Source organism: Apis cerana, linkage group LG13 (genome assembly GCF_029169275.1).
Source record: "Apis cerana isolate GH-2021 linkage group LG13, AcerK_1.0, whole genome shotgun sequence".
NCBI classification, from domain to species: Eukaryota; Metazoa; Arthropoda; class Insecta; order Hymenoptera; family Apidae; genus Apis; species Apis cerana.
Window position 1 is genome coordinate 825,458 of NC_083864.1, and position 15,198 is coordinate 840,655.

Consider the following 15,198-nt stretch of genomic DNA (forward strand, 5'->3'; position numbering starts at 1 on the left):
ATTTTTAAAATCTTTTATAATTGTAAAGTTATACATGTGCGATTATCAATGTGATATATTTTTTAATAAATAAATTTTTAACTATATTATTATCATTAATAGTTATAACAAAAAATATATTCTTTTTCATTTTAATTATTTAGGATTTCATTGGATTTTCTGTAAAAAATATTATTTTATCAATATTTACTAATATTAATATTTTATTTATATACTATTAATTAATTAATTTGAATTTATAATATATTTAAAGTACAATTTATTTTTATATAAGTTTTATATAAATAACTATTATATTAAACATTTTTAATGATAAATTAGAAATACTTTTATTGATTTTTAAAAATTTATGTATATATATTTGTTTTATTTGTAAAGAATTTTAATATTTAATAATAAGATTCTGTTAAAAATTGTTTTTTAATGATAATAAGAATATATTTAAATAATAAGAATATAATAAAATTTAATAGAATAAAAATAAAGATAAACCAAAAAATAAAAATGATGATAAAATAATGAAAAATAAAAAAATTGATCATTTTAATATTAATATTATTTATAAAATATATAATAGTAAATATATAAAATTATTATCTGTTTTGAAAATATCAATTTGTTTGTCAATACCATGAAACATTGTCATTCATAATTATTTATTAATATTTTAGTAAAAATAGTGTGTTTAATATTATATCCTGTATTACAATATATAAAATATTTAAATCTAAAATGTGCATAGTTACTTGTTTTTTTTTAAGAATAACCTGTGTTTTGTATATATAACAAGATATCTCAAGTTTATATTAATGTAATAATTTTAATATTTAATTATATTTAATTATTTTTTATTTAAAAAAAGAAAATCATAAAATTCTGTAATAAATATTTTTTTATTAATATTGTTAAGCAAATATTATATATATGAAGTAAAGTATACTTTCCAGCGAACATACTGACATTCATATGGAAAATATTTGTTATTTTTTATTTCACGTATTTACATTTATTAAAATAATTATTATTGAAATAATTATTAAAATATTAAAATAATTTATATAATATTTTTTCTTGTATTTATTTAACAAATTATTATATAATTTATAATATTAATAAATATTATAGTTTTTTTTAATATAAATACTGCTTTACATTTGCATAAATTTAGTCTTATAGAACTATATAACGTGCGTTGCTTATATTTTGGTCTTATATGAACGCATGAACATGTGTTGCTTTGTGTGATTTTAAATTTCAATATTTTGACTTGTTTTTAACAGTCTTATAAAAATTATATAGTGATTTGTTATTTCATTATTTTATAAATTAAAGTTATAAAAACATTTTCATATATATATATACACACATACATATATATATATACGTGAAAATGTTTTTTATTTTGCCGAAGTATATTATTCTACCGTTATGTGAACGAAATATTTCACAAAAAGTTTTTACTGCTATAAATATTAGAAAAAATTCTTTATTGTGGAAATGCCAAAAATCAAGAATACAATATTTTTCTTATAAAATAAGTACACCTTCTTTAAAATATTATAGGTAAGTAAAAAATATTTATAATTTATATAAATTCGTAATTTTTTTTTAATTATATATACAAATTGTAGATATAAAATATTATTCAATTTTATCTCTCAAAAAAATATTAATATTTAAGTATATAACATTATATTTTATCATGTTATTTAATCAATATATTGAGTGTTAAGTTAATAATAATGTTAATTAAATATACATTGATTATATTATTGTATAATATTATACATATTATTAAATATATTAGTTTTATAATTATATGTATATATATATATATGTATAAAATTTAAATATTATTCTGATATTTAAATTATTTAAATTTTTTTTTATATATATAACTTTTAAACATAAATTTTGGTTTTTATTTCATATAGGTTAAGTAATTTTAATTAAATATACACACATATATTATTTAATTCAATATCATTTATATCATTTTAATATTTTTTGAAAAAAAAATAAAATAATACATTATTTATATTATATACAATAAAATATTTGGACAATAATTAAATTCTTTGGAATAATATAATTATGAATAATTGAAAAATAATATCAATAATAATTTTTATTGTTATATCATTGTCGTTATTCTAAATTATAATTATGTTTAACGTATCATATCTATAGAAAAATTTTTTAATTTATGAAAACTATTTGAAAATTATTTGTATATAAAATTATAAACATTTAATATAACTTCTTATATAGAAAAAATATAATAATTAAAATATTGCTTTTTATTTTTTTTCTTCCTTTTTCCTTTTTTTCTTTTTTTGTTCTAAAAGGATAGATTTTTTGAAGTCGTTATATAAATATTTGATATATAAAATAATATTACATCATACTTGAAAAATTAGTCAAAAAAATGAATGAATTTTTCCCAAATTAGGAAATATTCTCAGTTTTGTTGAAACATATAAAATACATTTCAAATATTTTATTAATTTATATAAATATTTTTAACTTATATATGAGTAATATATCATCGTATTTTCAGAGTTAAATATAATAGAAAATATATATGATACAAATTAATGTATTATTATTGAATATTTATAACTTATATAACATTTGAAAGTTAGAATAATTTTTATAATAAATATTCAGTTTTTATAATAAATATTTTTCTATAATTTACATAATAATATATATTATAGAAAAATATTCATTTATTTGTTATAATATATTACATAAAAATACTTTTATGTAAATATAAATAATAAATCTTGTTAAATAAAATATATATTCATTCTTAATTAAATATTAAAGAAAATTGTAAAAATTTTTGTATTTAATTATGATCTTTTCTAATAATGTAATAATTTTTCTGTTTCTCTAAAAAAAAATTTTTGATTTCTAAAATATTCTAAAATATTACTTTAAAAATTTTTTATATATATAATATATATAAAAAAATTATTTTTTTTATCATTTTTTTATATTTGTTGTATTTAATTTGTATTATAATATAAAAAATATATTGCATTAATATTATATTAAATATATTAGATATTTATATACTAATAAGTATTTTATATTATATTGAAAATTTCTACATATACTTAATATAGTATAATATACTATAGTAATAATAACACTAATATACTATAGTATATTATAGTTATTTATTAAATTATATTGTGTAGATCATTTCACGCTAAATTAATCATTTTTTTACTTTCATATTTTAAGTTTTCAAAGTGAAATATGTAATTTATATGAAATTAAATGAAATTTAAATCATTATTTTATTAATATTTGTTTAAAAATTACAATTATTATTATAACATTTTTACAAATCCAAACAATATATATCTAAGAAAATATATTAAATATAATATATAATATTTAATATATAATATTTAATATATAATATATAATGTATAATATATAATATATTAAATATTTTTTTAATATTTAAATATGTTGTTATTGATTGTTATTAATATTCTAATCAATTATATCAATTTATATCAATAAAAGATTATAATATAATCAATAAAAGAATATCAATTTATATTAATAAAAGAATATAATATATATATTTTTCGAATTATATCATGAACAATGAATAAACTTTAATTTATTCTTTATAAAATTATATATATACAACCAAATTTAAATTTTCATTCCATTTTTTTTATATCTATTACAATTTTAAAAATATATGTTTGTATATTGAAAAATCTAATTATTCTATTAATAAATATAATATTTTTTTTTTAAATTTCCTGCTGATTATTAAAATTTAAGAATAATCATGTTAATTTTATTTTAAATTGTTTAAACAATGATATTTAAAAATTAAAAATAAAATTTTGTGTGTATAAAAAAAAATTATATCCAAAAGTATTTTTCATATTTTAGATTTAAATATAATATATAAATTATTATCTTATAACAAATTCTTAAAATTGAATATGAAGAAAATTTTTTTTATTCTCATTATATTATATTATTATTTGTAGCCAAATATATGATATATTATCGTTTTATACTATCTAAAAAGAATTATCGTAATAGATTTATTTATTTTTGTCGTTATATTTTTTTTACTATTCTAGAAATTTATATTTTATAATTTTTTTAATTTTAAGATATATTTATAATTAGTTGAAATAGATAGAAAGATTTTAATAAGAATCCAGGTTAATTATTTATAATTATATTATATTAATTCTTTAATGTTTCTGTTTTAGTAAAATCATGTAATAAATGTAAATAAAAATATTTTATATTATATAATGAAATATAAAAAAATAAATAAAAATATAGAAATATCTTATAACAGTTATGTTTTTACATAACAAAAACTGAGTAAAAATACAATACTATAATATACTACGTTAAGGATCAAAAGAAATAAATAAAAAAAATAACTCATGTAAAATTCATATCTCTATTATAGCTTAAAGACCTGAAAAGATCTTTACAAAAAAAATTGGAGTTAGAAAAATCTATTCATTTATGACTTCACTTTTTTTATAAGTGAATCTAGAAGATGCAGTTTTTTTTTAAATAGAATTATATATCTTTTTTATACATATTATTTCTCATTTTTTTGCATCACTTTTTTATTTTGAAAAAGCATTAAAATATAATATTTAAAAAAATTAATATTTTATATAGTTTTTCAAAATTTCAAAATTTTTATTGATAATTTATACGTACATAGGATATTTTGGCTATTATATTTTGTTTATTTTATCTTAATTAATATCTTAATATCTTAATATCTTAATTATATTTAACGATATGACATTAAAATCGTTATTTGGTTCAAATTAAGATTTATGATTTTTGTTTTTACGAAGTTATTCTGTTTTTTTAATTTTTCATATTTTGAAATTATTGATATTTCTTTAAACCACATATTTTTATAAAGTTTTATTTTTATACATATAATTTATATACATGTAATTTTTATACATATAATAATTTTCAAAAGATCTTGAATAGAAAATTGCAATGATCTATAGAAAATCGGTAAATTAATCATTTTATTTTTTCATTTATAACCAAAAATTTATAATCATTTATAATCAAAAAGACATTTTTTTTTTATGATATCTTTATTATATTTTTAGAACTTTCATATATTAGAAATTTCTATAATTTTTTAGAAAAATTAATATAAATTATATACATAAATTATACGATAATTTTTTTTAATTTCATTATTATTTAAATAATTTTATCTTGACATAAACTTTTCACAAAAAGATATATATTGACATTTTAAATACTAATGCTAGTTTTAAATTTTATTTGGTCATGTAATAGCTCGTAACTGATATCGTGATATTTAAATATTATTTGCTCTACTTTTTAAATTATAAATTAATTTTATTTATTTGTATAAATGTTATATTTGTTATATATAGATATATATATATTAATTTTATTATTATTTATTATTTTAATATAACTATTACATTATTCCTTATAAATTTTTTTCAATTAAATTACAAAATTTTTAAATGAAATAGTTTTAAGTAAAATAATATTTATTTATTTTCTGAAATGTTTTTGTTTTTATTCAATTTATGTTTATATTTATATTTATATTATATTATTTATAATTTATTTAATTTAGGACAATTTTTAAACTAAAATTATTATTTAATTTAAATTTAATATTTATTATTCATTTTATTTTTTAAATAACATTATTTAAGATTTATAATTAAAAATTTTTCCAGTTATTCTTTTTATTTTATTCTTTTTTTTTTTTATAAAATATTATTACAATATTATTCCAATAATCTATCTTTTTTTTCCATTTATATATGAAATATAACATGCTCATTTTTTAAATATTATATATTGCATAAATTATAAATTTTAACATTAATTAATTATTTAAAATTGTACAATTATATATTGAGAGTTAATATATTCATTAATTAATTTTTTGGTTCTAAAAATAGCAAAAATTATATAAAGTTATATAAAAGTTATAAGTATATAAAATTAATAGATTCAGACTATTGTAATTCAGACTAAGTTTATAAGTATATAAGTTTAATTATATAAGTTTTAAACAATTTAAGATTGCATGAAAATTGCAATAAAAATTGCATGAAGAAGATAAAGATTTTCAATCAATTAAATGTCTAATTAGAATGCGTGGAAAATATAGAGGTCAATTCTATATATTGAAAGAAACAAAAATTGAAATTTATTTATCAAATTACAAATAATTTAATTTTATAATATGTAAAATAATTGAATCATAAGATTTTAATGAAATATATTGTCGAATTCATCATCATGAACAATTTTTTCTTAAACGTATAATAGATGGATATTTTATGTTTTATAAAGAATAGATAAAAAACTTTTTTGAATGATTAAATGTCTTTTTTAATAATAATATTTAACTAAAAAAAAAAAATCACAATTATATATTTTATAAATAAAAATATAAACAAATTTTATTTCCATCTCATAAAAATCTAATCCAATTCAAGTTCTTCTCTAATTTATCAAATTTATCAAAAATGATTTTAGATTAGATTTTTATGAGGATGTATGTGGATGTACGAGAATGTAGGAAATCTAGATTTTATAATATATAACAAAGTGTTCAAAAATATGAAAATTAATTGAAAATTTCTAAAGTAATTTCAAGCAATATTTTTCTTTGCTAAAATTTTTGTTATGACTTTGTTAACAAGTTATTGAAAATCTTGAATCTTTTTGGTGATTCCAATAACATAATTCTATGTCTTATTAAAATCTTTGATTATTGACATTCTGTATTATTTTACAATTTTTAACTGATTGTTAAACAGAGATTTTTTCATATTTATGAATTATATAAATACATTTTATAATGATTACAAATGTTTATTTTTATATCTCTGAGATGTCTTATAAATGTACTAAAATTTAAATATTGACTGGAAAAAAATCTCGGAATGGACAAAAGAAAAGGAAGTTTTTCTCAATATATAAGATTTTATCTGTGGATAACATTTCGACCAATAAGCCTGTTTTTATAAATATATTGGGTCATCAAACAATCAGTATTTTCTTTCATGAACTGTATTTACTTATGTATATAAGTATATATTTATACATTCAGTGGAATATAAATTATTCATAGTATTCTACAGTATTCTATATTACTTTTGGATTAGTCTCGGGAGATCTACTTCTGAAAAAAAAAAAATAGTGTAATATAAACCAGTCACGATATTCTACAATATTCTACAATATTCTACAATATTCTACAATATTCTACATTATTTTAATCTCAAGAAATCTTTTATTTGTGAAAAGAAATGAATTCAAAGTATGTATTGTTTTGTATTATTATATAAGGTTTTATCAGATTTATGAAAAATTCAAATAAATTAAATTTTCTAAAAATTTATAATTTACTTAAAACATTTTTAGATAAATCATGTCCTGTAGTTTTTGTATTTTTTTATATATTTGTGTTTACATATAGATTTTTTATATTATAAAAATTATAATGTATTATGTAAATTATCAATGTAGTAATTTGTGCAATATATGCAAATACTTTTAAAATCTAGCACCTTGAATATTTTAATATAACAGCAAAAATGTTGAATGTTAATAAATTTTTTAAGAGTTTTATTAAAGAATTTTAGAAAAAAGAATATAAATATTGGAATATTAAAAAAATTATTTTAGATATAAAATAGATAATAGAATAAATTGGGATTGATAGTAATACTTTGACTTTGGAATACGATTATTATAAATATGTATATGCAGAAATTAAAAAAAATTAAAAAATTCTTATATAAATAAAAAATTAAAAATATTATTTATATTAAATATTATTGATATTAAAAATAATTATAAAAATTTCATTTTACTTCAAATAATATCCAAGTTGTTAATAAAAATTGATAAATGAAAAAAATGTTATAATGTTATATGTGATTTTTAGATCGATTTTAATTCAATTTTAATATTAAAAAATTGTAGTATTTATTGAATCTAATTATAATAATTAATAAAAATAAATAAAAATAATCTTATTTATATGTAAAAAAGTTAAAAATAATTAAAAAAATTTTTATTAAATTAAGTTATATAAATTATCTTAATATTAAATTAAGAATTAATTAAAAGCTTAAACTTATGTTCAATGCACTGTATTAACTTTTATATTTGATAACAAGCAAATAAGGCGATAATATTTTTATCCATTGTACTTTTCTTAATTAAAATTGTTATATTAATTTTTTTTACATAAGTTATTATAAACGAGTTCGTCTATTTATATTATAATTATTTTTGATTAAACTTAAATTTTTATTAACATTTTTACAACATTTTAATGAGACATTTGAAATTGCTAAGTAATAAAAAATAAATGTTATAATAGATAAATTTAAAATAATGACATTTAATTTTAAAAGATTAAAAAATAGAAAAAACAATTACTTGCAAAATTATTTATATTACAATTTTAAATCAATAAAAAATAATTAGTTTAAGATATCAACAAATTATTTTGTTTATTATACACATCTGTATTATTGTTATCTATATTATTTGATAAAGATGAATGTATTTTAAATATTATTTTTCATATATTTAAAATTTGTCTATTAAATATATATTTTTGAAATATACAATTTATTATTATTATTATTATTTGTCTCTTTATTATTACTTTCGATTTATTATACATTAATTACATATAAAAAAATATATATATATAGAAAAATATTCTATATATATATAGAAAACTTGAATATTAAAAAAATTTTTTCAAAAAATAAATTGCTATATAAAAATTTTGTTTTGATAAAACTTTAATATTATATTATTTAATTATTATATTTAATAATATAGTATATATTAAATATCTGTAAAATTTTATTTCGAATAGAAAATTTGTTTTTATTTTATTGTATGATATAAATGTTGTTTGAAAGTTATGTGATCTTATAATTTAAATATATGAGAGATATGTTTGTCCTTTGTTTTTTCTAAAATTATTTAAAAGATAAAAAATATAAAAGAAAATTAGCAACATTAATATATATAATATAGAAATATATATAATGTAAAAATATTATTGAAATAAGCAAAAAATATTTTTAATTAGAGATAAAAATTAAAATATATTCAAAATTTATTAGAACATTTATTAAAAAATGTCATTTTAAAAATTATCAAATGTTTCGAATCTATCGAAGCTTTTAGAATTTTATTACTCGTAGTAATAAGTTTTTTGTTTAAAAATAAATTATGTTATTCCGCGAGATTAACAGTAGAATTAAACAATTAATCATTATTAACTAAAAAGTGAAATCTAAAAATGAACAAAATGTTATTAATATTTTTTTGCTTTAGATCAAATGATATACAACATACCGATTCATTGGTCAAAGATGAAAGTCATAAATTAATGACTCTTTGGCCGGATATTGTTCGTGAACTGACAGAAAATAATAATCAAGAATTACAAGATGTTAACGAATGGATAGCAAAGGTATCTATTTTTTTTTCTTTTAATTTTCATATCAGATAATATAATCATTGCGTGAATCATAATTTCATATGTGTAAAATATGAAAATGAAATTTTATCAATTTGAAACTTAAGCCTTGAGCATAAATTATAACTAAATTGTTGCTTCATTAAAAATTAACATAAAAGTATATTATATTAACTATATATATTACATCTTTTTTTATAATTTTTATTTTTAATTTTTCAATTTCATTTTTTTTTCTTCATTACATCTTTGATATATCATAAAATGCTAATGAATAAATACAAACGTATAAAAAAAATCTTATTATATAAAATTGCAATTCATAAGAACATAGAGATGGTGAAACAAGCAAAAAAAATTCATTTCTTATTTTAAAGAAGAACTTGTCATTGATAGACATTAAATAAATTGAAAATAGTTTATACGTAATTAATATACATGATTCGTACTAATTTACATATCTGGAAAAATTTCTAAAATGTCAAAGAAGATAATAAATATATTACATAAATAACCTTATAGAAGTGGATACATTATTGAGGATAAGATGTGCTTTATTGTCAATCATCTAAAATTCAACCGTGAGTATAGTATAAAAGAATAAAGACCTTACCAATTTTTATATAGTCTGGATTTTTATTTCTTTTATAACTATAATTACATAAGATTTGATTGAATAATATATAAATGGCGTATAAAGTGATTTCTCATGAAAAAATAAGAAAAATAATACAATAACATTTTTTTATTTATAACTTCGTTCTCGAGAAAATCAAATTTTAAAATTTAAGTAATAATAAAGTAATAATTAATAATTAATAATAATAATAATTAATAATAAGTAATAATAAAGTAATAAAGTAATATTTTAAGTAATAAACTTTTACAATATTAATATTTTTAGCTTATATTTTCATTTAAAATCACTTTTATAATAATTATACTATTATTCATTGAATATCTTGTATATACAATATAGTCCATTTGAAATTACCATCTTGATTATTTTTGTTTAATTTCATTTAATATTATAATTTAATTCAATAAACATTCTAATTTTTTAACATAAAATTACGTTAAAATTGACTCGGATCAGATTAGAAATATTTTCCATTAACAACCTGGATATTATTTGATATGAAAACAAAACTGTTGTAATTTAGTAATGTCAGATAAATAAATAATTTTGTGTAAGAATTTTTATTATTATTATTTTTTTTTTATTATTATTTTATTATAATAATTTCTATATAATTATATTCCAAAGTCATGTCATTTTTAGTCTACTGTAGATATATATAATATATATAATATATAGATACATATATATATATATATAATATATAAGAATAGATATATATAATATATAAAATAGATATATATAATAGATATATAACAAAAAAATTTTGAAAATTAAAAATTAACAAAATAATATATTAAATGATAAAACAATATTTTTTTTTATTTAATTTTTAGATATTGGAATATAATGTTCCGAAAGGAGGAAGACGAAGATCAATATCACTTATTGTTGCATATAAATTGTTGGCATCTCAAGATCAACTAACAGAAGAAAATACTCATTTAGCTCGTATTCTAGCTTGGTGTATGGAAATAGTTAGTAATTTTATTCTATTTCTTTTTTTACTTCATATTATTTTAGAATTTTTAATTTACTAATATTCATTACTATATATTTATTTACAATGAAAAAAAATTTATCTTATATAACTTTTTATTATTTTATTAATTTTTTAATTAATTAATATATAATTTAAATTCAAATTATTTCTTTTAACTTATTAATTTAAAAAATTGTTTACATATATTATGATTATTACAGTTGCAAGCAGTTTACATAGTGATGGATGATATTGTAGATCGTACAGACATGCGACGAAATCAACCAACTTGGCATGTAAAAATTGGATTATCTGCAGTTAATGATATTTTAATTATGGAAACATGTATATATGATCTTTTTAAGAAATATTTTAAATCGAGAGATTGTTATGTAGATATTTTAAATTTATTTTCGAAAGTGAGTAATAGATTTTTATATTTATAATAATATTTATAAATAATACTTTATAAATAATATTTACAAATAAATAATTCTTGTATTAACAAATTAATTTTTCATAATAAAAACAAAATTATTATTTTTTATAGTTTTAATTTTTAAAAAAGTAATAATTTCTTTATATAAATTTCTATTTAAAAAAAAAATTAGATTATTTTATCATATACGAAGGTCGTCTAAAAAGAGTATATTTGCATATAATTTTAAATAATAATAATAAAAAGAACATTATGATAACATTAATATATCATCAAAATATAACTATTTTAAATGTAAAATGGTTAGCATTTTATAATGGATGTAATATTAATTCTAACATTTTATTCTTTGATATTTTTAAAAAATATTTTTGTAAAAATATTTTATAAAGATATTCATTTCATTATAGACAATGAAGTGAAGTAGATGAAATTTTGGATTTAAAATCGACAATAGAAATATTTCAATAACGGAGTGAAGAAATATATCATATGTTGGGAAAATTTATATTCTCATACAAATTATATTGAAAAATAGCAATTCTGAAGTTAATGAATTATATTCATTAATTTATAATATATTTCATTTCTATTTTGATTTCCTTAAATTTTTTTTTATTTTCGATATATAAGCAAGCTTTTCAGTTGACCTTCGTATTTATAAATATTATTTTTTGTATACTTTTATAGAAATTAATAAAATTGTATATTTTTCATAAAGTATAATATTAATTGATTAAATATGTATTAGTAATATAATTATTATATATTATATATATAATTATATATATATTAAGTAATATATTTTTTGCTAAATTAAAAACGTTAAAAATTGTTAATTTTATTTAATTTAATTTTTTTAGAAATATTATAGATATTTTATTAATTCTAAAAATGTTTTAGTAAAAAATTTTAATAATAAATAAAAGAATAATGTAATATAATACAACACAAATAATGCAATTTATTTAAGATTGTGTACAATAATTTTGAATTTTATTCATGCAATATATACAATTTTTTCTATATAGATTTACATTTTAAAATAATGTAATTATTAAAACACAATTTATCAGATATTTATTATTTGTAGTATCATAAAAAAACAGTGCAAGGTGAATGTCTAGATATATTGACATCGACTGATTGGGGGAAAAAATCAAATCTTGATCTTTTTTCTATGGACCGCTACAATATTATAGTAAAATATAAAACATCTTATTATTCATTTGTACTTCCATTCGTTCTTGCTATGCATTTCGTAAGTATTTAATTGCACTATTTGATTTTATTAATTCTCATAATTGTATTATTATAATTATATTTAAGAAAAATATAGATTTTTTTTTATATTCTATTTACATTATTACAATTTAATTATTTATAGGCTGGGATAACCGATCCAGAAATATATAAGCAAGCAGAACAAATTCTGCTAAAAATAGGACATCTTTTCCAAGTACGAGATGATTATTTAGATTGTTACGGTAAACGCGATATCATAGGGAAAAGTGGAACTGATATACAAGAAGGAAAATGTACGTGGCCCTTAGTAGTTGCATTGCAGCACGCTACAGCTAAACAAAAAAATGTTTTAAAAGTAAACTTTCGTTAATAATATTTCACATTTATTTTCTTCTATTCTTCTAACTGGAATAAATTACTAATAATATTAATATCATAGGAATGCTATGGAATAACTGATGAAGAAAAAGTAAAACGTGTGAAAGAAATTTATGAAGAGATTGGTATATCAAATATTTATTTTGATTACGAAGAAGAAACGCATGATTTATTGAATACATATACACAACAATTATCTTCGAAACTTCCAACTGAATACTTTTTATATTTACTCGCTACATCATGCAGTAAAGTAGGACAAAAAAATTAATCAAAAATAAATTAAGTTATAATAAAAATTAAGAAGATAAATTTATTATCGTATAATTATTAAATATAAAGTATATTTATATTATTAGAAATATAAATAATATCGAAATATAAATAATTCGAAATTAAAATTTATTTTAAGTTTTTTGATATTTTGTTTGATATATAAAAAAATATTTGTAACAAAAAAATTTATAATAAAAAATTATCGATATTAAATGTAAAATGAATAACGATAAAAATTTCGAAAAGAATTTATTTTTAGAACGAAACAAAAATTATTTTATTTTTTGAAATTTATTTTAATTATATTTTTTTTTCATTATATTAGGAGAAAATTAAGATGAATAATAAATAATAAATATATACAATATATTTGTTATAATACTAATATAATAATGATACTAATAAAATATCTTCATAATAAGGAAGATATTTTATTTGTTATTCAGATTATTTATGAACTATGTAAATATAACATATTGTTCGAAATTTGTGATTTTATCATTAATTTTTTCTTATTTTCTTTGCTGGTTCTTTTCTTAGAAATTAATAACATTTCAAATATTTAATAAAAAATGAGTTTTTAATGATGTTTTTAATTCTTATAGACTTGATATGTGATGATCAAGATTCGCAATTTTTAGTGAGAAAAAAATAATTTTGAAAAAAATATATAACTATGTATTTATATATATATATATATAACTATATTTCATGAAAATTTTATTTCATTGTAATAAACCAATAATCAAAATTATTAATATTGAAAGTTCTTCAATTACACGATTAAATGAATTTTATAATAGAGAGATTCTTTTCATATTGAATATAATTTTAATTCTGAAAGTCTTGTAATTTCATATATAAATGAAGTTTTCTTTATCTAATGATTTTTGAAAATAGTGACATCACATATTGAAAATTTAAACTCTTGTTTGATAAAACAAGATATATAGTACAATTTTATTTTAATCATTGAATTAACGAATCCGATTCTTGGATCATAGATGCAATCCGCAGATTATAATAGTTAAATTTGGCATATAAAACGTGAATTGCTAAATTCTATTTTAATATAAAATGATTTCTAATCATTAAGAATATGTATTAGAGAATTGTAATGATCATTCGATTTTAGATATATAAAAATAGTTTTATTTTTATATCGATTTCGTATGCTTTTATTATTTAAAATTATTAATAATTTTTTTAATAGTAATTAATAATTATTTATCTATAAAAATATTCATTGGAAAAATGAAATAGATTATTATGGAAAATGAAACACATTATAATAAAACTATGATAATTGAATCTATATTGTAGTAATTATATATAGTAAATTATATAAATTATTTATTTATAAAAAACAACAATACACAAAAATATTACAATAATAATGATATTGTTAATATTATAATGAATATAAACTTTCGCGCAATATTATGTATTTTTGTCAAGCTGTCAATTCATTCTAATATTATTTAAAGTACATTTTTAAGATTCATATAAAAAAGAACTTATATAATATGTGTATTATTCTTTATTATATACCAAAAAGGTATATAATATTGCTGTAAACATATAATAAAGAAATAATTTTACACTAATGAATTTCATATTCATTCTACTTATAGCTCAGTAGAAATATTTCAATATTTTTTGTTCTTAAAAATTAGCAATTA

The 15,198-nt window shown here is 15.5% G+C and overlaps 1 protein-coding gene across 3 annotated transcripts; it reads left to right on the forward strand.

Moving 5' to 3' along the window:
- Positions 1 to 951: 951 nt before the first annotated feature.
- On the forward strand, positions 952 to 15,123 carry LOC107996954 (farnesyl pyrophosphate synthase). Of its 3 annotated transcripts, none has more exons than XM_062084021.1 (8): positions 952 to 996; positions 1,412 to 1,563; positions 9,412 to 9,550; positions 11,033 to 11,173; positions 11,400 to 11,597; positions 12,711 to 12,878; positions 13,005 to 13,217; positions 13,302 to 15,123. In XM_062084021.1, the coding sequence occupies exons 1-8, from the start codon at positions 967 to 969 to the stop codon at positions 13,509 to 13,511; spliced, it is 1,251 nt and encodes a 416-aa protein (XP_061940005.1). In that variant the 5' UTR covers positions 952 to 966; the 3' UTR covers positions 13,512 to 15,123. The 3 variants fall into 3 exon arrangements, with proteins under 3 accessions (XP_061940005.1, XP_061940006.1, XP_061940007.1); XM_062084022.1 differs by lacking the exon at positions 952 to 996 and adding an exon at positions 1,197 to 1,239; XM_062084023.1 differs by lacking the exons at positions 952 to 996; positions 1,412 to 1,563 and adding an exon at positions 7,247 to 7,363.
- The last annotated feature ends 75 nt before the right edge of the window (positions 15,124 to 15,198 follow it).